The sequence below is a fragment of the Camelus ferus genome, chromosome 3, assembly GCF_009834535.1.
Source record: "Camelus ferus isolate YT-003-E chromosome 3, BCGSAC_Cfer_1.0, whole genome shotgun sequence".
Taxonomy (NCBI): Eukaryota; Metazoa; Chordata; class Mammalia; order Artiodactyla; family Camelidae; genus Camelus; species Camelus ferus.
The window spans coordinates 7,884,116-7,910,297 of NC_045698.1; the positions used below are offsets into that span (position 1 = coordinate 7,884,116).

Here is a 26,182-nt window from a genome sequence, read left to right on the forward strand (position 1 = left end):
CTCTCACTGTCGCCGGCGCCCAGACTGATTAAGACAAATGTTGGCTTCTGTCGCCAAAGCCTTAAAAGCATTCGTTGGTCTTGATATTTTACTTTAAAGAATTTATCCTTGGGAAGTGATTAAGGACATAGGCGAGATTTAGCCATACGGATGTTTACTGCGATTTAGTTAAGCTTTGGAAGCAACCTAATTTTCTCATAATCGGGGACTGGTTCACACAGCACAGAGGACCCCTAAGATGGAATTCTTGGTGGCCCTTCTGCATCCTGGTGTCAGTGACTATTTACTGGGAAGGAAAGTGGTCATGCAGAGCCAAGTGATGCATGGTCTACAGCAGCATGCAGAGTGAGGCCGAGGGGTGTCTGCGCCCACACCTGGGCTTCCCTTCAGTGCTGCACAGTCACCCGGCTGCAGGTCCTCAGGGGCTGCCCAGTCTGCAAAGAATTTGCAAACAGTGAAGTGAATAAAAGTTGGTCTTTTTTTATTACTACGGATAGACAGTTCTAAACAATTTCAATGATAAAATATCCCTCCTCACAGGGGTGGAGAGCTCCTACTGCACCCCCTTCGTAAGCCGCTGTACCCCTTTCCCCTTTGGCGAAGAGAATGCCCAAAGTTCACCGAGGGTCACGGTTGTTCAACAAAGGTACTGCATTTCCCAGTGCCCCATGCGGCTCAGCTGCCAACGTGTCCCGTACACACTGGGGGGGTGTGGGCGACAGTGATGGGTGCAGCGTTCAAGGGCGTCCTACAGGAAAGGGGACTCCCCTCCACTCTCTGCTCCATTTCTGCTCCTGGGCTGCGGATGTGAAGAGCATTGTCCCTTGAGGAGGACGGCAGCATCTTAAAGATGAGAGCGTGGATCTAAGGATCCTTGGGGGACACTTCAGACCAGGGCCGCCAGTGGCCCCGACTTTCAGATTAATGGAAAATACACTTATCTACTCGCTACCAACTTGGCTATTTGATATGGGCCCTAACTCATGCTCCAACCCATGCAGTGCAAGTGTATTTTGAAAAGTTAAACAAAGCTCTGCTTGAATACAGAGAAAGGGCGCTGGAAGGATACAGGCCCAGCTGTAAATGGTTACACAGTCCGTCTACAGGGAAGGTGGCGGAGGGGAGGGTGTTACTGTCTTCCTGTAGCTTACTGCTATTTCACTCACATTATTTACACGTCACGTGTGCATGTATATACATGTATATATAAAATATACATTTATATTTATAATTAACATCTCTTTTGTCTCAAATTAGGAGAAACATTTAAAATTTAAGTAAGTTTAAAATTCAAATCTCCAGCGTACTGATTTAAACTAGCAATCAAATTCATTTTTGTGCTCTGGGATTTTGATTGTTATTTAGTCTCAGAGTCTCACGCCCGTGCCAACAGCAACCACGTGACACAGTGGGCAACGTATGAGGCTCCTCTGGAGGTGACACCCAATATGAAACCCTGAAAACCCAAGGGAACTTTTGGGGGATGGGATTTCATAGCATCTAATCCCATTTCTGTATGTTGCATGCTAACCTCTTCAGAACAAAGCATTTTTCAGTCTGGCGCTATCAAAGCACTGCTTCTCCAGGGATACTTTGAGATACACACATACACCCTTGTTCACATGAATCGCAAGCTCTCAGATGATTATCGTGATACAGAATGTGCACCAGGTTTGGCGGCGATGGCAGACTCAGGATGTAATAAAATGCAGCACTGCCGTTGAGAAGCCGGAGAGCAGCTTGAACCATAAATGGGAAGAGAAGGACCATGGAGGATTCTTGGCTCAGGGTGGCCCTTGGAGGCAAAGCGTCACCAAGAAGAAAATGGCTGAGGCTGGGACCAGTCACAGCTCTGAACACCTACTGGAAACTATCCCCCAGCAAGAGCTAGAGGCCCCTGTGGACCACAGACGGGCCACCACTCAGCACAGCTGGTGCTGGGCGCTGGGCTAGACATCAAAGACAGAAAGAAGACCCACATAGTCCTTCTTAGTAAATTCTCTCTCACGGGAGATCAGGTGATGTGGAAAACTCCTGATGTGACAGACACTAGAGGAGAAGTTTAAATAAAATCATGCGGACGTAGATTAGAGACTGACTAACTTTCTGCTCGGGGGAAATCTCGGAAGGGCAGAGGTGATGTTTTACTTGGCTCTGAAGGGGATTCTCCTAGTAGTGGAAGGAGAGGAGGAGAAGGCCGGGCGGAGGACCAGCCCGAGGCAAAGTCCGGGGCTGGCCTGCGGGACGCTGGGATGGGCCAGGGAGAGGGCCTGGCGCGTCCACTAAGACATGTCATCATCATGCAAGAAACAGGGGCCTGAAAGCCCATTACTGTTGCTTTTGTGGATAAAATGTCACGCTGTTTCCCTAAGTGAGACTTCCCACTAACCTATGCATTTGACATCAACAATCTAGAAAAGAGTAGTAATACTTGCTCTTAAATTGAGCCCAGCACACGAAACAAAGATTATCAGGAGAGAGAAAGCCTACCATATAAAAACGCGGATCAGAATCATCTTTGAATTCGGATAGGTTTACGTCCTCCCCCACGTGGATACATGTCCATCCATGCTTGAATGAAAACATTCACAGGGGATATTCAAGCAGAAGAGAGATTCTGCGTTCTAGGGGATCCTGCTGGTTTTAGCTCTGTTTTTCTCCGTGGGTTTCTCTGTACACAGTCAGGTTCCCACCGAGTAGGTACTGAAGGCCCAGGTCTGCTTTGGCCAGCAGCCAGTGGTATCCTGCCACTTCACATCCACGTTTAAGCACCACGGATCCCAGGACACCCTTGCAGGAACCGTGGCCGTATCCCAAATTGAAAAACAAACCAGCAAAGATGTGTATTTCTACAGAAGGTGGAAAAGTAAATCAGTCAAATTTATCTACTTCTGTTTCCCTGGACCTCGCCCTTCAGATTGCTGCCCCTGCCGTGCTGCGCCAGGCTGCTGGCCCAAAGCCCCGTGGGGGGCGGGATGGGGATGCAGTGAGGACCTGCTGGGTGAGATGAGCCTCTTGGCAAGACATGCAGACTGTTCTGGGGGAGGTTCTGCTTGAAAGAGCCAGAGAAACCAGTAATTTCTTATAATTCAGCAGTAGGCACTGAGCACAAAATCAGCAATTAATGAACCTGCAAAGTCCTTTTAGACCAGAGTATGATGCATAGCAGCGCCCGATCCATCCACACACAGGCGTTTACAGCCTGATGGTTCCAGTACCTTTCAACAGCAATCATTTTGTGAAATAAGAGCACGAATGCAGTATATCTTTGTATCATATATTTTCTTGAATTATCCCTATGAAGGATTTAAAAGAAAAAGGTTTTAAGATTTTTATTATAACTAAACCGGACTTGCAGATTGTTACGGTATTTTCCTCAGGCACGGAATACCAATGCCGAAGGTGGAAGTCAACATAAATTTCTGGATTGCAGCAAGTGCAATCATTAAACCAATTATGATTTTTATGACTTTTGATTCCTGGTAAAATCTCTGGCTCCTCTGTCCTGGGAAGCATCCATTGAGGATTAGGTAACTTTTCATGTTACATAGCGTCTCATGCCTTTCTCTGAGGCATCTCAAATTTAAGAGAAGAAAATGTATCCACGTGTCTAAACAAACACTCACTTGATCAGTTAGTAGCTTTTTGAATATTATTTTTTTGAATAAGACTTGAAAAGATTACAAATGCAATGTGCATTGTAGAAAGTGTGTAAATTGACAAGTACACGAAGAATCAATTACTGTCTTCTGTCTTTGATCATGCCTACGTCTACATACAGACCTGTTTCTATATTTCTTTCTTCACCACGCTCAGTATCATACACCTTCCCTCATCACCACCCATTCTTTAAAAACCTGACTTTACAAGCAGTAAAGATAAGCAGGAGATGGATGGTACCTGACCATTTTCATGGCTGTAAACCCAGAACTCCCTCTGTTTGCATCCTCATTAAGCTTGACACTGAATTCCCCGGCACTTCAAAATAGTTTTGTACTATGTTAGAGCACAGCTTGAAAACCTTTTTAAAAAACTATCATTTGGCTGAAATAACTTTGAAGCTTCTTTATAAACAACAAAGTTCCATTGTATTTTAACTGAGGGTAGTTTCAGCAAACCTTTCTTAAAGAAATTCTTCTTTTTCTCTCATAAAAGAATATTGTAAGAAAAAAATGGGGCAAACAAATCACATAAAGTTTCATTGAGGCTTCTGGTGAAAAATCATAAAATTGTATTTATCACTTTACCTTACTCGACTTAGAAAAGAGTTCATTGATGTCATTAAATTTGATTTGAAGTACAGCGTTCTACGGTGAGAAATCGCTCACCATGACGTTTCATGGAGGCAGCTAACACCTCGAAAGAAGGGCTATATCATGAATGCTGTCTTCTGATCTGTGACTTCTCTGAACCCAGTCAAATCCTAATCTCACCTGTCATTTAAAAGATTTCAAGCCAGGGCACACTGCGGCAGAGTTGGAGAAAGGGTTTGGTGTCTGGGCAGATCTCACAAAATGAGACACCAGTGAGGCACAGGAGCCATTAGAAGGATGTGTTTCAGGATCCAAGCAACGGACTGGAGAGAAACTCTTGAAATCAGAATGTATTCCATCTAGGTTTCAAGCTGCCTTTCTTTTCTTTTCTTTCTCCTTCCTTCTCCCTTCCTTCCTTCCTCCCTCCCTGCCTCTCTCTTTCTCTCCCCCTCTCCCTCCTCCTCTCTCTCTTTTTTTGCCAAGGCTAATTTGTATGAATGGAATTTAACGAATCTGCCTTCCGAAGCTGCCTGGGCCCATCACGGAGGCTCTGAGTCCTCAGGTGGCAGGGGAGACTCGGACGATGATCACTAGGCACCACGTTCCCACCCTCAGGCTCGTCTTCCTTCCCACCTCACTGCACTGGCTGGCCTTCCAGGATGAAGCGGTGCAGGGACTGGGCCCCATGGTATAAGCACTGCCAAAGGAGACCATGAGAAGAACCCATGTACTTCTGTTAGGCATCTTTCATTTGTTTGATACTGAGAATGTTCAGAACCCACAATAGTCTGGCGCCCCTAAGGTCCTGAACTTAGGGTGGGAGCCCTGAGGTGGTCCAACGCCTGGCACAGAGGAGCTGCTGGCTGACCGAGGCCTTCCCCGGTGGGAGGCTTCTAAGTGGCTGAATTAAGCACCATGGCTCAGTCCTCCTAAAAGGTTCCTGCGATGCAAGGAGAGACGGAAAACATGGAGCACTGCGCCTTGACCAAGAGACAGAGCAGGGCTGGGGATTCACTTCTCAGAGTGGAAGGTCACCGTCCAAGAGACACCAAGAAGGTATCTCCTAAATTCTGGGTGTATTTAAGCTGGAACACATGGATCCAGAGGCTGGAGAGAGACCTGGAGCAGCCCTCAGGGACCACCTACAGCTCAAGAACCGGAACCCACAAATATGCTACCCGTGGTGCGTTTAGGTCAAACGCAGGAATTATACTTAATTATAATGTATAATGCAGGAATTATACTTAAAGACACATTCCCATAAATCCTTACCCTAAATAAAATAGTTCCTTTAACCCCCTCTCAAAGTAAAGCTATTTCTAAAATAGTTTAGAAAACAAGTGCTCTGTAACCTAAACAGATTGAATTTTGACTTAAAAACCTGGCAAGACAGAGCGCTGGGAACTCCGTCCCGCTTTCTCAGTCATCCGCTCCTGACGACAGTCGGGTCTGGGGTCTGTGCGGCCCTCAGCAGTTGGACATAAGACCACAGCGGCCAGAGGAAAGCTGGACATACGGCCACAGTGACCAGGGCAAGGCTGGCGGGAGAACCACCGCGCCCAGAGGAGATGGGGAGGCCTCAGGAGCGGGGGTTCCTGGCAGCGGCAGGGAGGGCACTTTTTCGCTTTACTCCCTTACCTGGGGGCCTGATGGGTGAGCGGTTCCGCCTCCCAGAGCCTCCCAGGGAGAGGGGTGGAGGCTGCTCTGATTCTGCCAAGGCTGAGCTGCAGCTTCGGGGCCTTCACTGCAGGGCCACCTACTTACAGCTGCTCGAGGTAAAGGCCGCTGCATCGTGAACAGGCCTCTCCGGCGGGACAGCTTTCTGAATTCATCGAACTGTCCCCCAGAGCCAAGCATCTAATGTCATTATGTTGGAAGGGCTGGGAATTCTCAGACTGCTACCCCCGTTTTCCAACAAGAAGTGCAAGGTCGCATATCCACAACTTCCAAAACGAGCTATAAAATACGTGTTATTTACAAAACAGAAACGCTCACAGACATGGAAAACAGACGCATGGTTACCGGGGGGAAGGGGTGGGAAGGGGTAAACTGGGAGTTTGGGATTTGCAGGTACTGACTACTTCATACAAAGCAGATGAACAATCAAGACCCTACTGTGGAGCCCAGGGAACTTCACTCAGTATCTTGCAGTAACCTACAGTGACAAGGAATACATGTGCATCCACGTACGGCTGAAACACTACGCTGTACACCAGAAACTGACACAACATTGTAAACTGACTCGACAGGAAAAAAAATATACGTGTTGGGTTTCTGTGCCTCTCTCCTCCGTTTCCCTTCTCAGGCCACACCTGTTCTGTGCCTTTGTACCACCTGCAAGGCACCCGCTTGCTCCCCACCAGAACCTCAATAAATGTGAGAGTCAACACAAAGGATCAGCACCTGCGTCTGACTTGACGCTGTGAGCTGGTACCCGAGAGCCTGCCGGCGACTCAAGTGCCTCTTTCCTTCTGAAATTTCCTATCTTGGTTTGGCTGTAGAACCAGAGGGGACTCACTGAGTGTTCCACTGCCTCAGCTGTGAAATCCCCACGGAGAAGCTGTGCAGGCGCATCCCTGCCTTTACGGCGTGTTGGAAAGCCAGAGCCCTGCACCCGTGTTTGCAGACGAAGCGTTTGCGCGGCCGCGAGGGAAGGGGTAAGTGCATGCGGCTGAGAGTCACCCACATCACCTGGTCTTGGGATTTCTTCTTCTTCTTCTTCTTGCCCCAGCACCCGGAGCTCTCTGCGTCTTTGCCGTTGGCCTCCCCACAGAGCAGCCCGTCCAGCTCATCCGTGCCCACGTGCTGTCCCTGAGACGTTTCCGCTGCCAGCCGGTACGACAGGTTCCTTAATATGCACACACAGTTTTCCACGGTCTGGAAAGGCCAAAAAAAAAAAAAAAAAGGAAGAGGAATGAATGAAAACTAGCCAGCACCCCTCCGCCCGGAAAAGCAATCAATCTTCACGCGCACATTTTCCTTTGGATGTATTTAGCCGGGGCTCCTAAAGAAGTCTCCCTTGACAGCGGCGGTGGAAAGAGTTTAGAGACACTTGGAAAAGTCCTGAGACCTTATCTTCCCCTCAAAGAAACTACTTATGAACAATAGTTACTTTTATGAACAGCTGTCACTGTTGACTGAAGTTCACTTGTGAGTGAGGGAGAACCCACAACCACAGGAGGCCCTGGAGGCGGCCCACTCCCGGACCACTGCCGCCTGGGGATGAGGGCTCAACATCACCAAAAGCACAGATAACGGGACTTCTGTCAGCTCTGGGAGGGTGACACTAACGCTGACCGTCTGCCAGGGCGCTTTCTGGGAGTAAAACGGGGCAAGGGCTGCAAACTGGGCCGTCCCAGGCGAGCCAGCGTCCGTGGCCACCGGGGACGCTACGGATCCTCCTTGCCATGGCTGGCACTCCCGTTTCCTTCGCGTGGGGGCTGAACGGTGGTTAAGGACACACGTCATACAGCTGGACGCCTGTGGAGCCTCAGGCCTCTGACTGCTGCTGTGTGACTTGGACGGCGCTCCCGCTATCTCTGTGCCTCAGTAACGCCCTCTATAAGGTGACCCTAACAGTGCTCACGTCTTACGATGCTGTGTGGTTTAGGGGATTTAAAGTGTTCACGTGCGGTGGGCAGAATAAAGCTCCCCACCCCAAAGACGTTCACATCTTAATCTCCGGAACCTGTGAATGTGTTAGGTTATGTGGTGGGGGAGAGTTGACCTTCAGATGGGAAGGCTAGGATGGGACCATGCAGTCGGGCCCAGCGGACTGGACGGAGATCCAGATGGGCCCATGTAATCATGAGGGTCCTATAAGCAAAAGAGGGAGGCAGAAGAGTTAGGGTGAAACAGTGTGGGAAGGACACGACCTGCCATTGCTGGCTTTAGAGATGGAAGAAGGGGCCATGAGCCACGGAATGTGGGCGGCCTTCTAGAATTTGTAAAAGACAAGGAAACAGATGCTTCCTGAGAGCCTGCAGAAGGAATGCAGCTCTGTCCACACACAGATTTTAGCCCAGCAAGACCCATTTTGGACTCCCAATCCCCAAAACGGTAAGATAATAAATCTGTGCTTTTAAGTCACCATGTCTGTGGCTATTGGTTAAAGCAGCAAGAGGAAACTAACCCACTGTGTACATACAAAGCAGAGTGCCCGGCACACAGTAAGTGCTTTACGAGGACACATCGTTAACAGTGGGGGAGGCAGTACCACTGGGAGGGCCAGAGCTTGTGACCTGGAGCTAATCCCTCTGTGATGGAGTCCTGGCTCCGCCATTTAATGAGCTGTGTGACCTTGGCCAAAGTACTAAATCTCTGTGCTTCTATTTCCTCCCAAAGACCCCACTGCCAAATTGGAGATTAGCTCTCAACATATGAATTTTGGGGGAAACAAAACATTCAGTCCAATGCATCAACCTTTTGATTTTTGCTCTGGATTTGAGGAACTGAAGGAAGAAGAAAAAAAATACCTAACTTTTAAAAAGGATAACATAATGGTGGAAAAAAAAAAACTGAACTGAACTAAGTTTTATTTTTAAAAGCACACCAACTTGGCTATCATTTTTCCGTGACCAACTGTGCAAACAGCCACCATTCAAGGCAGGGGACATTGTTCCATTTTACAGATGAAGGAAACAAGACCGGAAGCCATCAGAGACTCATAGCAGAATGTACCATTTCTCTCTTGTCCTGGGTTGGGACTGGAAGGGGGTGGGGGCTGCCAGGGTACAGATCCTGCACTGCTCCCACCTACAACTGGAATCTGGTAAAAGGCAGCAGATGTCTTTGACTTGACTCCTGGGGGCATGAAAATCAACCAGAAAAACCAGTTTTCAAGGTATATTTCTGGAGCCTTTGCCGTTCCAGACCTTGTCAGCTTTTCAAGGTTTCATGGGCTGCTAATCCCACAGGCTTTGAGTCAACTTGATTTTCTATTTCAAGCGTCCTCTCGGCATCAAAAAAGAACCGACATGAAAGCAGGTAAGCACAGGACGATGCATGAGAGAAAAGTCTCTCACTGGAAGGAAAATGTTATGGCATAAGTCAGAACGATTTTTAAATCAGCTCAAACTGATTTTTCTTACATCAAAGACTTGGGAGAATAAACTTCTTTGTCATCCTGCTGTTCGTCCTCCCTGGGGGCACATCCATGCCTCTAGTTTAACAAATGACTACTGGGGAGTAAATCTGCAGGTTCGAGAAATGCTCTATCATCTACCTGTGGCTGGGGGATGATCTGCGGAGAAGACGGATGGGGAGGGAGAAAGCGGCGGTGGGGGGTCGGGGGGGAGGACAAGAGGTGGTTTAGAGGGAAGGATGTATGGGGGGGTGTTCCCAGAAACTGAACTCATCTCTCTCTTTAAGCTTGTTTCGGGAGAATTACCAAGTCAAGTGCTTTTCTCCGAAGGGTACGGGACAAAAAAAAAAAAAAAAAAAAGACCAGCCCCCGTCTTTCTTGGGGACACCAGCAGAAGGCGCATGGCAGCCGTTGGTTTTGGTTTCCATATCCATTGCTGTCACCAGAGCTTTCAGCAGCTCCTCTTGGTCACCAGGGTCATTTTGATTCCTTATTTTCTATTAGAAAGGGCTAATTTGGAAGCTGTCTGTAGAATGTGCCACCATATGTTACCCATTCAACAAACTGTCCCAATTATGGGAGCTGAGCTGAGAGCGTGCACGGCATCCAGGCTCTTTTACTCATTAACTTCACTGGCCCTGGAGACAGCGTGCACTCACATTCTTCCCGCCTCTAACTTGTCATCGTGAAAGCTCAGAAGTGGCCGAGCACAGGGCTGAGTGGAAAATAACAGGACAATAATAATACGTTTAAAACTGAACAGCACATTCTGGCCCGCAGAGCACCGCCGGGCGGTTAATCACCAGCTACGAGGATCCTCCTTGTCTCCAAGGGGAGGTCGCTCGGGTCCTGCCTCTGGGAGTCGGGAGCGGGAGAAAGCACATCTGTCAGCATGGTCCTGGTGCCTAACGTGGTGCTCCAGCCACCTCGACAGGAATATCTGAGTCTTCTGACTCCAGCCCTAAATGGTCCTAATTTTTCCAGTTGACCCTTTGGTGGAAAATGTGGACATTAAGACAGAGGGTCTCCAAGCTCCGCCCAGAGTCTGAGGAGTCTGGTTGTCCAAGACATCAGAAAACAGCATGTGTGCCTCACAGCACTTTGATTTTGGACCACACTCTTGGAGGCTGCCTACCCCACCACACTGGTGGTGCGGGCACTTGGCCAAGGCAAGAGGAAGTTGACTCTTCTTTTGTTTTCAACTGCAAGGCCCAGGCAGTAATCTTGCTTGCCTGGTCTCCATTACAGTAAGAGGCTTCAGGTCCCCTGCCTTAGTCTTTACCACTCGCAATATTAAGATCCTTGGCAGCTTCTGTGAAATACAAATTACTTTCAGCAGCTTTTTAAAAACTAAATCCCATGTCTGTTGTGTTAACAGGTATCTGTATACACTCAAGACAGCTTCTTCACTGGTTGCCTCTTTAGGGACTTAATTTTCCTGTCAATGATATGAAAAGGTCTACAATGGCTGTTAAGGCTTTTACAAGAGAGGTTGATTCAATCTTTTATATAATATTTCACTTTTGCAATTGATAACATGTACACAGTAAATGAATGGATGCGAATGAAACTGAGTGGCAGTGACAAGATGACAGTGTTCGTAACTGGACTGACCTCATCTTAAAAGGGTTGGCGTCCCAGCAGAGATCATGGATTCCAATCTTTAGGGAGTAGGGCTCAGGAATCAGTAACTTCCTAAAGTTTTCAGTCACTCTAATGTGTAGTGAAGGTTGAGAAGTGCCATGCGAAATCATCCCCATGCCACTAGCAACTAAATGAATAAAATCATTCTTATTTGTTCTTTATCTGACTTGCCAACTCAATTACATTATTCTTTATTCTTGATTGGAGTCCACTGTAAAGCTGGATCTACTAAGGTGGGTTCACAATCCAAGATGCACATGGAATGACCAGAGGAAATTTCAGAGGAACAGACATTGGAGACGAGAGTTGGACATTCGGATTCAGGGGGCTGTGGTGGGGGTGGGTCCAGGCATGCACATTTATTAAATGCTCCAAAGGCAATTCTGATGAAGAGTTGGCATTAAAACCATGGGATTAAGGCTTTGGTTCACAACCAGGGCCATTTTTTAATTCTTCATGGCACATTTGGCAATGTTTGGAGACATTTTTGTTTGTTACAATGGGGGTGGGGGGCATGGTACTGGCATCTTATGGGTGGAGGCCAGGAACGCTGCTCAGTATCCGACAGGGCACAGGATCACCCCCAATAAAGCAATAATCAGCCCAAAATGTCAACAGTGTGGTTCTTGAGAAGAGCTTACTAAGGTGTCATGCTCACCACACCTATTACTTTAGAGCATCAGTAAAGTCTGCATTTATAGGATATTATGAAATTACAGATTCTTATTTAAAGTGAATCAACACTAATCAAAAGACAAATTAAGATAAAACAAAACAGCTCAAACACTGGAGAAGCTCACCCAATTCTATTTTGGTTTGTGAAGTAAAACACTGAGCAGACACTAATGATTAACGTTTTGACAGCCTCGTTAATTTAGCATTTTGATGGCATTTATTTAGACTTCATCAGGCATTCTTTAAATGGCATTTGATAGAATTAAGTTGTGAAAAAGCTATCTTGTAAGAATACAGGCTTATTCAAATCTCAGGTAGTTTTAAAATTTCCTTTTTCTTTGGAAAGTGGATTTTAGAAAATAAAGCTAGAAGACAGTGGGTACCCTGGTGTGTGAAGGCTTATATACTCATCTGGAACACCTGTAGTTTGAGTTACTTTAATTCTTACGTGTTACTAATCAAGAATTAAGTGTCTAGTTCTAGGCTAGGATTGGAAGTCCTGTCGATACAGATTTCAGACTGAAAGTATTAAACTCCGCGCTAACTCCCCATCCTTGTTAGCCGTTGTTTAGTCCCCGGACATCTTTATTCTGTAAGACGCTTCACCTGTGCAAACACAACAGACCTTGCTGTCAATCTCACTGCTCCCCAGCGCAGACTGAATCACGTAGAGCAGCGCGTCCGTGAGCCCGTCGCACTCCCGCATCCTCCTGCGGGCTTCCTCTCCGGCTGAACTAACGTTCCTGCAAAGCAAAAAGGGTGTGTCAGCAAATGAACGGATCTCCAAAACAGAAAGAGACACACAGGCATAGAAAGCAAACTTAAGGTTACCCGGGGCGGTGGGGAGGGGGGAGGAGGGGTAAATCAGGGAGTTTGGGATTTGCAGATACACACTACTACGTATAAAATAGATGAATGACAAGGTCTGAGTCTATAGCACAGGGGACTGAATTCCATATCTTGTAATAGCCTATAATAAAAAGAATATGAAAATGAATATATGTATGTAACTGAGTCACTATGCCATACACCAGAAATTAACACACCATTGTAAATCGACCATATTTCAATTAAAAAAATAGATGTGTCAGCATCCTTCATGGTGGTCATCAAAAGAATGTTCTTCTGCCCACTTCTTGTGATAGCTTTAATGAAAACACTGCCTTTTCAGAGCATTTACCAAGAATATAGTTTTAATGAGTAGGAATGGCTTCCACAAATGCCTCCTAGAACCGGCTGAGTCACAGATGTCTGTAACGGAACACTAGAGAGGGAGAATGCAGAATTCCAAACACGCCATCCCTGACAGTCCTGCGACCACTAAGGACGGAGACTTTGGAAAAGTCTTCCAGGTCTGCTTCACTTACAATCGACAAGGGAATCAGAAGCTCTTTGATTCAAAGGATTCCTCTTCTTTGAGAAGTCTGAAATTCCTTCCAAAGACAAAGCTTCCAACTTAGTGAAATATCTTACAGCCCTAAGTTCACCTGCCTCAAAAATATACCTACCTTGGCCCCACCGGAGGTAAACTTCTAGAAATTTATCCCAAGAACATAGATAGAGGTTTAGGTGAAAACTGAGTCATCGGGGTGCCCATGGCACCTTTTATGGGTCAGAGAAGCCAAGCTCCTTCCTGTAGCGGCAAAGGAAGCTAAAGCCAACCGAAGGGGCCTCTTGTAACGGACACACAGCTGGGAGGCAGAGAGCACGTCTCGACCTACAAGACACGAGACAATCCAGTCGAAGGAGAATCGTCGGGGTGCTTGTCATCACGTTCTTTGTCTGCTAACCACGGCTAGGATGCATTTCCAGTAGAGACTTCTGCAGTGACTGACTCAGGGACAGCACAGCCTTTTGGAGGGGTGCTGGAGGAGGTGAGTTAACAGAAGGTACCAAGGGACAGAAAGAATTTAGAAACTTGGGGAAGGGTGATGGAAAGAGAGAATGATCTAGGTAGGGCAGTGGTTCTCAAACTATGGCTAGCAAAAGAATCACATGGAGGGTGTGTTCCTGTAAATTGCTGGGACCCACCTAGGGAGCACAGGTGGAGTCGGATAATTGGCATATTTGGTGATGCTGACATTGAAAACCACTGCTCTGGCTCTAGTTCTGGTGGGGAGGGTTTGGTTGGGGAGGGTAGTGTTCTCTGCTGACTGCTGAGGCCCACCACGTGGCAGATTCCAAGAATCTGTCACCTTGGGCAGAGCCCACAGGAGTAGATGGATAGAACGGATCTCCAAAAACACGCTGTAACTGACAGAGGTATTCTCATTCTGTTTTCCCAACAACCTTCCCCACTATACTTCATTCTGTTCAACAGATGAGAAAATGGAGGCTCCAAGAGGTTGTTCAAGGCCACATACATAGAAAATAGAGAAACTGGAACAAAACCCAGGTCGGTGAAGCAGAGGAAAGCAAGGGCTTCAGGCATGATATACAGTATGGACTATATTTTTTTAGGAATTAAATCAAAATAAAGTAGGCTCAATGCTAAAGTACTACTGAACATAAATGTTTTCTTTAACGTCTAAAAAATTCTGTAGACATGTTTACATAGGGTCTATCAGCATTTTCATGTAACACTGGGAAAGGTTATTCAGTTCAAATTAGTATTTTTGGCATTTGCTGATCTTGAATATAAACAAAACTCCTCAGTTCCTTAGATAACATAACTGAGCAAATACGAGAAGCATTTTTACATGAAGTGTTACAGATTCTGCCTTGCGGGGGCCACCCCTCGTTTCTGACAGAATCCTTGGGAGGGAGGAAGGACTCCTCCTGGGAGAGAAACAGTGGTGAGAGGCACACTGCATTATCCAAACTAGAAGGATGGCCATTTTAAGAGAGTATTTTCAGACCACTCATCCTTGAAATGATTTTCAGCAGGTTGAACTTGGACACTGAGAGAGTAATAGGTTTGACAAAAGTTCTAATCAGACCTCTTTGGTCAGAAGAATGCTGGGTGCAATGTATGATTATGTGTCTTAAATCCTGCCTCTTCATGCTGTGATGAGGTCATGTTTCCAGACAGAAAGATGGAATTCAGACTTGAAAGAAGAACTGAGGGATAGCTCTTGTGCACCTTAGTCTCAAATATCCTCTACACTTTTCCTTCGCTGATGAATGCTGTCTTCCCTGTGCAGCTTCACGATGGGGGCAGGCTGCCTCCTGATTCACAAATAAACATCATAATGATCAGCCCTATTTTCATCGGTAATCAATGAACGGGCAGGGCCAGCCAAGGGGAACGATCAGGAATTAACAACTCTGTCAACATCGTAAATTTTCGATATTAATTTGAGCATTTTTCTTTATTCTAGTTCCTGTTCGATTCTAGTCTAATCTCTAAAATTAAAAAAAAGTTACTAACTGGCTACTATATAAAAATGTGTAAGACACTGAGAAATGAAAAAGACTAACAAGTCATATATATTTTTAAGTGAACTGAGGTGTGGACATGTCTCTTTTTCAGTGGGTAATGGTGTCCTACAAGCCTTTGGTTTGGTTGGGTTGGGTTGGGTTTCCACTTTTAATCAACTATCCCTGAACAAGTGAATTATATCACAAGATTATCTTTGGTTTCTCCCTCTGGAGGAGAGGAAGGTTTCCTTTACTCCCTAGCACAAAATTTATTACACTTGTATGTTTCACTGTTTAAAAAGAAAAATCCCAGTGACCTTGTGTATTGGTCACTGAACAAGTTAATCGTAATTATGGTCCTACGTAAGTGTTTTCACAAAGAGTCAATGCCCCACCTACAAAGTTCTTTCCTGCTGTTGTACTTGAACCATCTTCTGCTCACATTAGGGGAGTGATTTTCATGTCTGGCTAGAAACTGGTACAGCAAAATTCTATGCACAAATGTAGCATTAAAACAAATACTTGTAGCTATTTTTTTAAAAAGCACAATGATGCTATAATATCTATTCCTTAGAAGTAATTTTTATAATCTTGATGGAATTGTCAGTTGATATGTCATTTGGAAATTTCTGCCTAAAGTGGATTCTATAATCTTTTTATCTAATAGATGAAAAATGAAACAATTTATTTCTATATCTTACAATTAAGAGATATGACATCTCTTGCCATCGTTCTTACTCAAATGTAACTAGCTAAACTGCTTTATTTTCCCTATCTTCAGTGCTGTTTGGCATCTCATTTCTCTGAGCTTCCATCACTCACTATGTTCATTAAAAAAAAATTTAATATACTGTGCTCATAGGGTCCAAAGTGGAATTTACACGAAAGGCTCTAGTTGCACATCTCCATTTCAGATGGTCCGGATATGGGGGATCAAATCACATAGAAAAGCAAGGGATGAGAGTTTGAGTAATCAATCTGTTTGAAATCAGCCTCTCCCTTCTCCATACTCCCTTAGCTCTTTGAATCTTATTGATTGCTTATTGATCACCATTGATTTTGCATTGGCATTATTTAGGCTGTGACCTTATTGCTGCACTGGGACTTTCAGGGGGGCAGAAGGCATGTCATGGTTATTTGTATGCCCAGCGTGCAGCTGAGTGCCCGGTACATCCGAGGATGCTCAATGCAAGCTGGCTATCACATGTGTGCTCAGCTCTTGCAATGGACTGGAATTCACATGGAGTCCGGAACCGAATCACCTCTGTGCTCTGTGCTTATTGGATAAGTATCAGATGTCTGTGACACCATCCATGCAGGCTTCTACTGCGATTTCTGTTCTGCCACTACAACCGCCATCCTTGTAAACTTGTTCAGCTTGAGATCTGAAGTTTCTTATGATTGTTGATAATATTGATCATACACACTGAGTGCTGGAGCGAACTGCACGTTTGCTGCCGGGAGCCAATCAGGCTCTCCCCAGTGTCACACCCACCTCGCCCACAGGCCTGTAGGAAGAGTTTTCTGGTTCAAGATTACTTTGTCTCCCTGTGGTCTCTGTTACCTCCTTTCCTCTCCACCTCACCTGATTCTTGGCTTTTATAATCTGGCCTCCAGTGGGGTCATCTCATACCTGGCCCACCCCCAGCCCCTTGAGTCCTGGGTTCCAGCCCTGCTAAAACTCCTTACCGTCCTTCCTGTTGGCCCAGCCCTGCATATCTCTGGGATCCTTGGCCTCATCTCCCAACTTACAATCAATAGAGCCCAGACACTGGGTCTCTGTAGGATCTGGGCTGGGTTCCTGAGACTGTAAACATGTGTGAGCGGTGGGACGGGGCGGCCAGAGGGTTTTAGAGAGCAGAGCTGAGGTCGTTTCAAGAAACACAGGTAGTCTGGAGGCAAAGCTGAAATATGAAGCCACCCACTCCGCAGGCCTTGATGCCAACACATCAGGACAGGCAGGGGAGAGACAGAATCCATCACAGGTGACAGCACAGGGCAGATCTGATGTTCAAGCGGGTCTGTCTTTGTAGGGGAGGGGTGGGAAGCATCCTCTTCTTGGTTGTCTATTCCTTGCTCCCCACTGCATAGGACTGAGCAGGAACTCAGTGAATGATTGCTGAATAACATGTTTTCAGGGCTGTCTCCTTCTAGCCAGTAGTTCTCAACCATGGCGGTTTTGCCCCCGGGGAACATTTACTAATGTCTGGGCGCCTCGGAACATTTTGGTTGTCATAACTGCAGAGGGAGGGGTGTTCCCAGCATCTAGTATCTGCATGTGGTCAGGGCTGCTGCTAAACATCCTGCGATGCCCAGGACCAGCCCCCCAGGGAAGAATGCCATGTGGAGGCTGAGGACCCTGCGCTGGGTAGCTAGGCTCCCTGAGGGTCTGATCTGCAGGACTTCAGTACTGAACATTGCTCAGCCCAGTGGTTCTCAAACCTCTGCTGCATACGAATTGTCTTTGGAACTTGATAAAAATTCAAAGGCTTAGGTCCTCACCCTAGTCCAATAACACTGGGCCTGAGTGTGTTCTGTTAGATTGATGCCAATCCACACCAGGGTTTGAGAATCACTGTCCTAGCCCACAGCAGGGAATTGGGATATTTATTGAATGATCCTGTAATCATCCACTGGAGCCACATGATACATGGATTCTTAATACTTGGTCATCTCTTCCCAACAGTAAAACCAAGCAGGACTCCATGAAGCCTTCCTGGGATAACCCCCTCCCCACCCCTACCACATCCCTCCACCTGCCTTTTATCTGTAGAAAAACTTTGGCCAAAGAATATTTTTAATCAGAGAAGTGAGAAATATAGAAGCAAAGGAGATCAGTCAAACAAGACCAAGTAATAGTTCACTCATTAAGCAAAGTCAAGGACCTTACGTTCCTCTTCAAGGACTATAGATAATATTCTGAGCCACATCCTTTGGACTGTTTTGTAGATACTGAAACTCGAACCAGCGGAAGAAGTTAACTACAGAATGACCAGACTGTAGCCATGACATAAGCTGCCACAATTCCAAGAACTGGCCTCAAAGAAATGGGAACAAATCACCCTGGAATTGAAAATTAATTGTTCTTAAAACAATCATGATGACGCTGATCAGACCACTGCGTGAGCAATTTCAAGATGACTATGGGAGCTGGCTGTGCTGTTCTGCAGTAGCCCCCTCCCTCCACCTGTATACCCCTGAAACTCCCCTTTAAAAGCTTTGTGCCCTGATCCACAGAGGGGAGTTGGCCTTTGGACATGAGTCTACCTTCTCCCCTGGTTGCTGGTCTCTGAAATAAAGCAACCTTTCCCTTCCTACCAACACTTGTCTCTCAAGTATTAGCTTTTGAGTAGCAAGCAGCCAGACCTGACTTTGGTAACAACAGGGCAGGGGGCATCGTGGCCCCCACACTAAAAGTGATACATTTAAACCAATCACCACAGGCTTTTACTTGGCACCCTTTGAAAATCTGGAAACAACACTAAATTGTGAGGGGAAATCTAAGTAAAATACAAATGTGAATTCCCTTAATTTCTTGACCCTGTGGCCACCTACCCAGAAACCAGTGAAATTAATCTGATCTTTAACATGGGGATGGGAAATCCTGCCAATCATGCTCAGGCCTTTCTCCCATGAAGCAGACTTGCTTTTGCTTTAGCTGGAAGCACCACATTTTAAAGAGATCTTTCTGTCCATGAACAACTAAATCAGAAGTCAGAGAGTAAATATTTTAGGTCTGGGGGCCACATGGGGTCTTTGTTGTTTCTTTTCCTTCTTCTTTTTACAACCTTTTAAAAATGTAAAATTCATTCTTATCTGCAGTCAGAGAAAAACAGCTCACTGGTGGGATTTGGCCCATGGGCCACAGTTTGCCAACCCCTGACCTAGATTCTCATCTAAAGTCCAGTTAGAGGGTTCAGGAGGGGTCTCTAAACCCTTGATATTTTGCTCAAAGTTGAGTATATTTCTGTGTGGAACCATTGTAGGAAGAAAAGGTAACAGAGGTAAGTCAATTCAAACCAACAAAACAACCCACCTTGACTGGGCACCTGCTGTGCTCCACACTCTATGCCAAGACTTGGGATAAAGAGAAAAACACCTGGCCCTTGACCCAGGGAGCTCAGAGTCCAAGAAGGTAAGCAGGCACACATTTAATGTGCCTGAATCTGATATCATCACAAAACTAGCAGCAGGAAGAATCAGGGAAACAATCTCCCTTGGAAGTGAGGTCCAGGCACTTCCAGTCATATCTGGGTGTTCCTAGAAGCAAATACAGGATGAAATGGATGGACGTTTTACTGCTCACCTTCACTGACGCTGTAATTAAAACCTTTGCTTAATTATAGATTAAAATTAAAGATTAAAATCTTTGCTTAAATTATGATTCTGTAAACTTGGACATCGATTGTTTTCCTTAACATTTGCAGCAGCAAGTCACAGGTGTGACTTAAGAAGTAAGACCACAGAGTACAATATATATGTTCTTAGCAAGAAGGCAATTTGTGGAAATTTAACAGAAAGCACCTTCAAATTTGAAAGGTGCACATTGGCTTACGGGCAGTTTTAGGTCCCATGACAGTTCCTAGCTGACCATAAAAGGTCAAAAGGGGGGCAAGGCCCAATTCCTGGAAATTCTTGCCCCTTCCTCAAAATAGTTGCAATAATCTTCCTACTCATTAGCATATGAAATTGCAGAGCCCATAAAAACTAACAACCCCACGTCTCAAGGTCACTCTCTCTCTTGCCTTCTGAGATGGCCTGTACTCTGTCTATGGAGTTTGTATCTACTTTTACTTTAAACATAACCCCCCACACCTCTCAGCCTCTCTCCCTCTTGCATTCTGAGATGATCCGAATTCTGCATATGGAGTGTGTATCTCCTAAGCTGTTTTCTCTTCTGAGTGAGATGAATCACACTCTGTCTGTGGAGTGTGCATCTCCCTGAATAAACTTACTTTCACTTTACTGTGCCTCACTCTTAAATTCTTTCCTGCGTGAGACAAGAACTTACTCTCTGCCAACATCTTTGGTGAGTCAGCCAGGAGGACTTGGTAAGGACTTGGCCTCTCCCCTCCCTTGCATTTGACAGGCCAGTCCCCCCCCCCCCCCCGCCTTGTCTCCTTTCTGCATCTCTATCTCACTCTTACTTTTGCAGTTTTGGAATTTTGAGCTGAAGAGATTTAGGACTTTGACTTGAAACCTAGGGATGGGATGAAAATAGGAGTACATGGAGACCTTAGCGGGGACCAGAGGGCAGACTGCGGTAGGCCAAATAATGGCCCCCACAGATGTCCATGTGCTAATCCCAGGAAACTGTAAATAGGTTGTCTAACATGAGAAGAGGGACTTTGCAGATGGAATTAAGGTAATGGGCTTTAAAATAAGGAGACTGTCCTGGATGATCCCTGTGGTCTCAATTTAATTACATGATCCTTAATAGCAGAGAACATGCTTTGGCTGCAGTCAGAGAGAAGCAGCAGAAGGGAAGTCAGAGAGATTCCAACATGAAGATTCAAGTTCCCATTGCTGGTTCTGACCCACAGAGGATGACATGCAAAGATGAGAGAGAGGCTGATGGCTCTCAGCTGACAGTCAGCAAGGAAACAGAGACCTCAGTCCCACCACCACAAGGAACTGGATTTGGGTCACAATCTGAAGGAGATTGGAAGCAGATTCTACCAAGAGCCATTAGTAACACTTTGATTTTAAGTTGGTGAGACTCACGTCAGAATTCTAACCCACAGAAACTGTAGAATAAATGTGTGTTGTTCTAAGTCACTAAGTTTGCAGTCATTTGTTATAGCAGCCATAGGAAACTAATACCCACGTTTTAGCTTGTTTTACTGAAGGGTAAATGGAATTCTTCTCAACACCATCCCTCAATGTTTCACATCCCACTTTTTCCCTGGAAAACTGTTCGTGTGCAGTGGGCTCATGCAAGTTTTCAGAAGATATTTCCAGATGATCAAATAACTGTATTGATTTGATCAAGACCAAAATACCCCATATATAAGAAAATAAAAATTCTTCCTAGGGGTGTGTATGTTGGGGGTTGGGGTGAGGTGGCATCCTCAACTATGCAAGGCCAGACGGTGTTCTATGTAACTCAGAGCACACGAAGGCCTCCTGCACAAGAAACACTGATGTGACGTGGTGATGCACATTTGAAGGCAAAAATATGCTGCTTTAATTTACTTCTACTCATCTCTGATCTGACTGACCACAAGAGTGCCACCAGGTAAGCGGGCATCAGCTTGGTCCAGGATGCTCTCCTGATTGATTGACAGCCTTCACTTCTGCCAAGTCCTCTTTCTGGAAGTGCAGAAAGTCCAGTGGTTAGTACCCTACACTGTGCGGGAAATAAGTGGACTGGGTTGTAAGGGAGAGAAATGAGGCAGCCTCTGAGCTCTGCTTGAGTGAAGTCTACAGTGCAACCTCATTACTTTAAGTGAATTCTCAGAATATCATCTGAAACGCCAACCATGAGTACCAAACGGGTACGGAACAGCATTAGGACCAGCCCTGTCCTCCATAAACTTTTACTGGAAGGTTGAGTTTACTCCAAATGCTCTTGATTTTTCTCTCTACATGTGTGTTTTTAAAGCTGGTACTTCATCATAGCCGAGTCAAAAAAAATTCGAGAGTCATAAATTTCCCTTTCCCTCCCTCCCATCCCTCCTTCCTTCCTGTCTTTCTCTCTCTCTCTCTGTCTCTCCCTCCCTCCCTCTCTCTCTCTTTTTCTTTTTTTGGATTAGCACAGTCTTGCAGTTCGGATTCCTGCTATGTACCTTACTGTCTTCTCCCAAGGGAGGCAATTTCTTTATAAATCAGGACAGTGATGGCTTGGTAATTGCTTTGCTGAGCTGCAGAGACAGCACGCTTCAGTGACTTAAAGACCAACTGCCCGTCGGGGAGGCTGTGAACACTGCTGTCCTCAGAGTGGAATTCCCTCCGTTGACACCTCCACCCCTACTCATAAATGGAAACCAGGAGAGAGAAATGGAGGAGCTCCTCTGAGGTTGACTATTCAACTCTGCACCTTTCTAGGACCGCCCAGACGTGTGCCTTCTGGAGTTAGTCATGCATCACGCACGCTGTTCCAGAGATGCCCAGAGCAGAACCAGAAACACCTGAGTTAAAAGACACCCTATCGCTGTCAAGTACTACCTAGGGTCTCAGCTGCACGATTCCAATTAAAATTGATGGACGCCACAGAGTTAAGTGCTCTATGAAATGTCTGCTGTAAGTTTCCCATTGGGCTAAATTGCAAGGAAGTCACAGGGAAAAAAGCGTGAACGCCGCATGGCTAAAACCGTTAACTGTGAACCTAATTGTGCCTGTGGTTCTTTGTGCTCTGAAAACACCCACAATTGTTTCCTGGCTTGGAGCACTGGAGACACGGGCTCTGCTCACTGTGACTTGAGACTTCAGTTACCTGACCACATCGTGCGCTTGGAGCAGTGCCACGTGGCCCACTCCCCTGGCCCATCGATGCCCACCTCCCCTGAATTCCACTAACTCGTGACATATTTCCCTGGCACGTTTGTGGTGGGCTCTTACTTCTACTGTGCCAACAGTATCAGGGTGCATCTCACCTTGGAAGCCCCCACATCCGACCCTGGTCCTGGCACCTCAGTTTCGCATCAAGTCTATGTGCCACCACCTCTGAAGCGAGCACTTCCACAGAACAGAGCTATCTGCTAGCCGTGTCCCCATCACAAATACAACAACAAAAACAAAATGCCTTGGGCCAAAAGCCAATTAGGTTCAAATAGGAATAAAACCCAGTGTTTTCTTCCTTTCCTGCTAAACTGAATGATTTCTCATCTACCAGACATGATTTAACGTCAATCACAAAACCTGGGCTTTGAAATACATATAATAAATTGATATGCTAGGAAACAGAGAAAGAGAAATGCATATTCACTTCACCAAGCAGGCAGCTTCCCGGAAAGAGAGCATGGTGGCTAAATGAACAACGAGCAAGGCCGAGGCCATCCAGTTCCGTGTATTTTGGGTCCTCTGTCTTCTAAGAAGGCGGAGAACAAAGCTGACTAATAAAGGATTATAGGTAATTGGCTACTTGCCTTTTAAATGTCAGACTGTGGGTTTGAAAAAACTTTCAAGATTTGGCATTATGTTCTGGATTACTAATAGCTATTATGAAAACAACCTTCCTAACTTTCATTTCAATTCATCACCTGATTCCCCATACGCAGTCATGTCATCTTTCAATTTATTTACTCGCAGGAAATTTTAACAAATTGTACTTCAAAGAGTTATTAAAGCTGGGGAATCCACATGATTTTTAAAAGCTCACTCATCTAGATGAAACATTTTCCTTGAGGTCCATTTCTTACTTTCATAATGGCTTTGATCACTCACTGATACCATATTGAGGACCAATAACAACAATAAAAAAAAAAAAAACAACTGCAAGTCTCATCAAAGGCAAAGAAGTGCGTTTACTCTTGTGTCTTTATCCCTTCCCTCTACTCCTCCCCTACTGTCCTCTGCACAGTTCCCCAGCGCCTCCCAAATATGGTTTTGTTCTGTGATTTACTGTCAGCCTGCTGCCATCAGCACCTCCCCAAGCTGACTGCTCGTGGTCCTCGCCCAGCATGGGAGGGCAAGTGATTATAAGAGGGAGCCACCAGATACAGGAGGAGAAAGAAATCCCCTGTAACTCTGCTGCTCCAGGCCAGATGCCTGGTGGTAACTATCCCTTTCTGCTTTTTAAAAGTCTTCTTGGTTTTCTTACATTACCTCCTGGGAAAACATCTCCTTAAATTTGTGGCCAAATCACTAATAAAAATAGTCCCTGGATCAAAATAACTTAAGTATCAAAAGGGAAGGAGGTGATTAACTTTTTTTCCTTTAATCTCTTAAAATGTACCCATCTCTCCTAATTGCTATTTCATGAATTTAGGCATCTTGAAGACTCACTTAGTAATCTTTTATTTGGACCAAAGAACATGATAAATGATGGAAAATGCAGGGAAAATGGGGTGCGGGGGAGGGATAAGTTAGGAGTTTGAGACTAGCAGATACAAACAACCATAAACAGAATAAACAACAAGGTCCTACTGTAGCACAGGGACTATATTCAATAATTTGTAATAACCTACAATAGAAAAGAATATGAAAAAGAACACACATATGTATAATTGAATTACTATGCTGTACACTAGAAACTAACACAACATTATAAATCAACTATACTTCAGTTAAAAAAAATGATGGAAAAATCCAGACTCCAGTTAATTTGGCCAGAGATGATTCTACAGTTTTAGCTAAGTGAAACAAACAAAGCCAATCTTGGCCAAAAAAAATGAATTAAAACTACAGAAGGTGTCTCTGGACCGCTGTCTTTTCTTCCTGTTTTAGAATGGAAATATCTATTTGTGTTCCATCTGTAGGGGTGGCAGATGCCAGGAAGGAGGAGAAATTCTAAGAATATATATATATCCTTTGTATAAGAAAAACATAGAGAACTCAGTAAAACTAAGATCATTGGGCCTTTCAATTTTTTTCTGAAAATATCTTTCATCTCTGGAAGAAATTTCTGAAATACTTACTAAAAAAAGTAGGAACCAGCTTCTTAAAGAGGAAAGCCACTGTGATCTTTCAAGTTTATGCATTAGTCTTGATTGCAGTTTAGTAATAATGTTGGAAAAATCAGTATCAGAACAGGCCAAAGAAATTTACATTTTAAATTCAAGGCTGCTATAGTACCTGTATAGTTTAATTGTTTGCCTCCATTCTTGTTTTGAGTGGACTTTTTCTTTATGGTTGCGGTAGGGCATATTCTAAAGATGTGTCTTCAAGATTGCTGCCCCCTGGTTGTTCAATCAAACACTAATCTATGTACTCCTGTGAAGGAGCTTTGCAGATGAAATTAAGGTCACTAATCAGCTGACTATAAGACCAGGACATGATCCTGAATTATCCTCCTGGGCTCAGTGTCATCACATGAGCCCTTAAAAGCAGAAGAGGGAGGCAGACGAGTCAGTCCAAGAGATGCAGCTGAAGAGAGGGTAGCAGAGATGAGGAAAGATGAGGAAAGAGGGCCTGACATTGCTGGCTCTGCAGATGGAGGAAGGGGACCACCAACCAGGGCAGGCGGTGGCCTCTGGAAGCTGAGAACACCTCCCAGCCCACAGCCAGCATCGAAACAAGGCCCTCAGTCTATAAATACAAGGAACTGAATTTGGCCACCAAGAAAGACCCAGGAAGCAAGCTCTCCCCAGAGCTTCCTGAGAAAAGCCCACTGGCAGACGCTTGAGGAACCAGCCAAACGCCCTGCACTGCTGATGGACACCACTCTGAGACAGTAAGTTTGTGTTGTTCTAACCCATGAGGTTTGTGATAATTTGTGATGGCAGTGATGGATGAAACACTCCATTTCCACATCCACGGAAGAAAAAAATCTCATCATGATATTATTCATAAACGTTCATTTTAATATTTCTGCTAAAGTGTTTTAATACTTTGAGACAAACATTTTGCATCTTCCAATGGAGCCATTTTAGATGCTCTGAATAACAAGATGTCATCGTCAGGATTTCAGATGCCTCTTGTCGCAGAAGTGGTAAGATGACTGCATCTCTCACCAGCCCCAGGTAACCTAAATGTGACTTTTCTCGGTTTACTGCCACCAGATGGCTTGCCCTCAACATGAGAAAAGGATAATGGCACCACTGGGTGCACAATTTCCTTTTACTGCTTTAGTGGCAAAGGGAGAGATGCTTCAAAAATCCAAGAATTATAATGCTGCAGAGAAAGGTCACACAGCAAAGACAGTTTGAGGAGCCACAGAGTCTCATTAAAAACAGCTCACAAGCTGGCCATGAATAGGCTGGTTTCACTGTCTTTCCTCGTCACACCAAATAAGCAGACAGCTGCTCACCTGTTAGGGTACTTGTGTCATTCTTCCAATATAGAGAAGTGTTAAGGTTTTATTTAAAAATCGCACACTTAACCAGCTCAGTGTATTCTTAACTACCCTGAGAACAACTAAGAAACAAAAGGCAAGACTTGTGCCCTCCGCCGCCAGCCCAGGGCACACGTGTCTAGCTTTTCTGCTCTCTGTAAACGATAACTGGTTCTCAGAATTGCGGCACAAGACACACAAAGCGACTTCACGCGGAAAATGTCCAGGCAAAAA

General features: G+C 45.3%; 1 protein-coding gene across 3 annotated transcripts in view; it reads right to left on the reverse strand.

Annotated features, from left to right (window-relative positions):
- CTNND2 (catenin delta 2) overlaps positions 1–26,182 on the reverse strand; it is an 886,845-nt gene that overhangs the window by 126,147 nt on the left and 734,516 nt on the right. For all 3 annotated transcript variants that reach the window (XM_032470087.1, XM_032470083.1, XM_032470094.1), the window contains 2 exons: positions 12,281–12,398; positions 6,945–7,130 (listed from right to left, as the gene is read on the reverse strand). In XM_032470087.1, the coding sequence (XP_032325978.1) occupies positions 6,945–7,130; positions 12,281–12,398 (304 nt within the window). The remainder of the gene's footprint in view (positions 1–6,944; positions 7,131–12,280; positions 12,399–26,182) is intronic.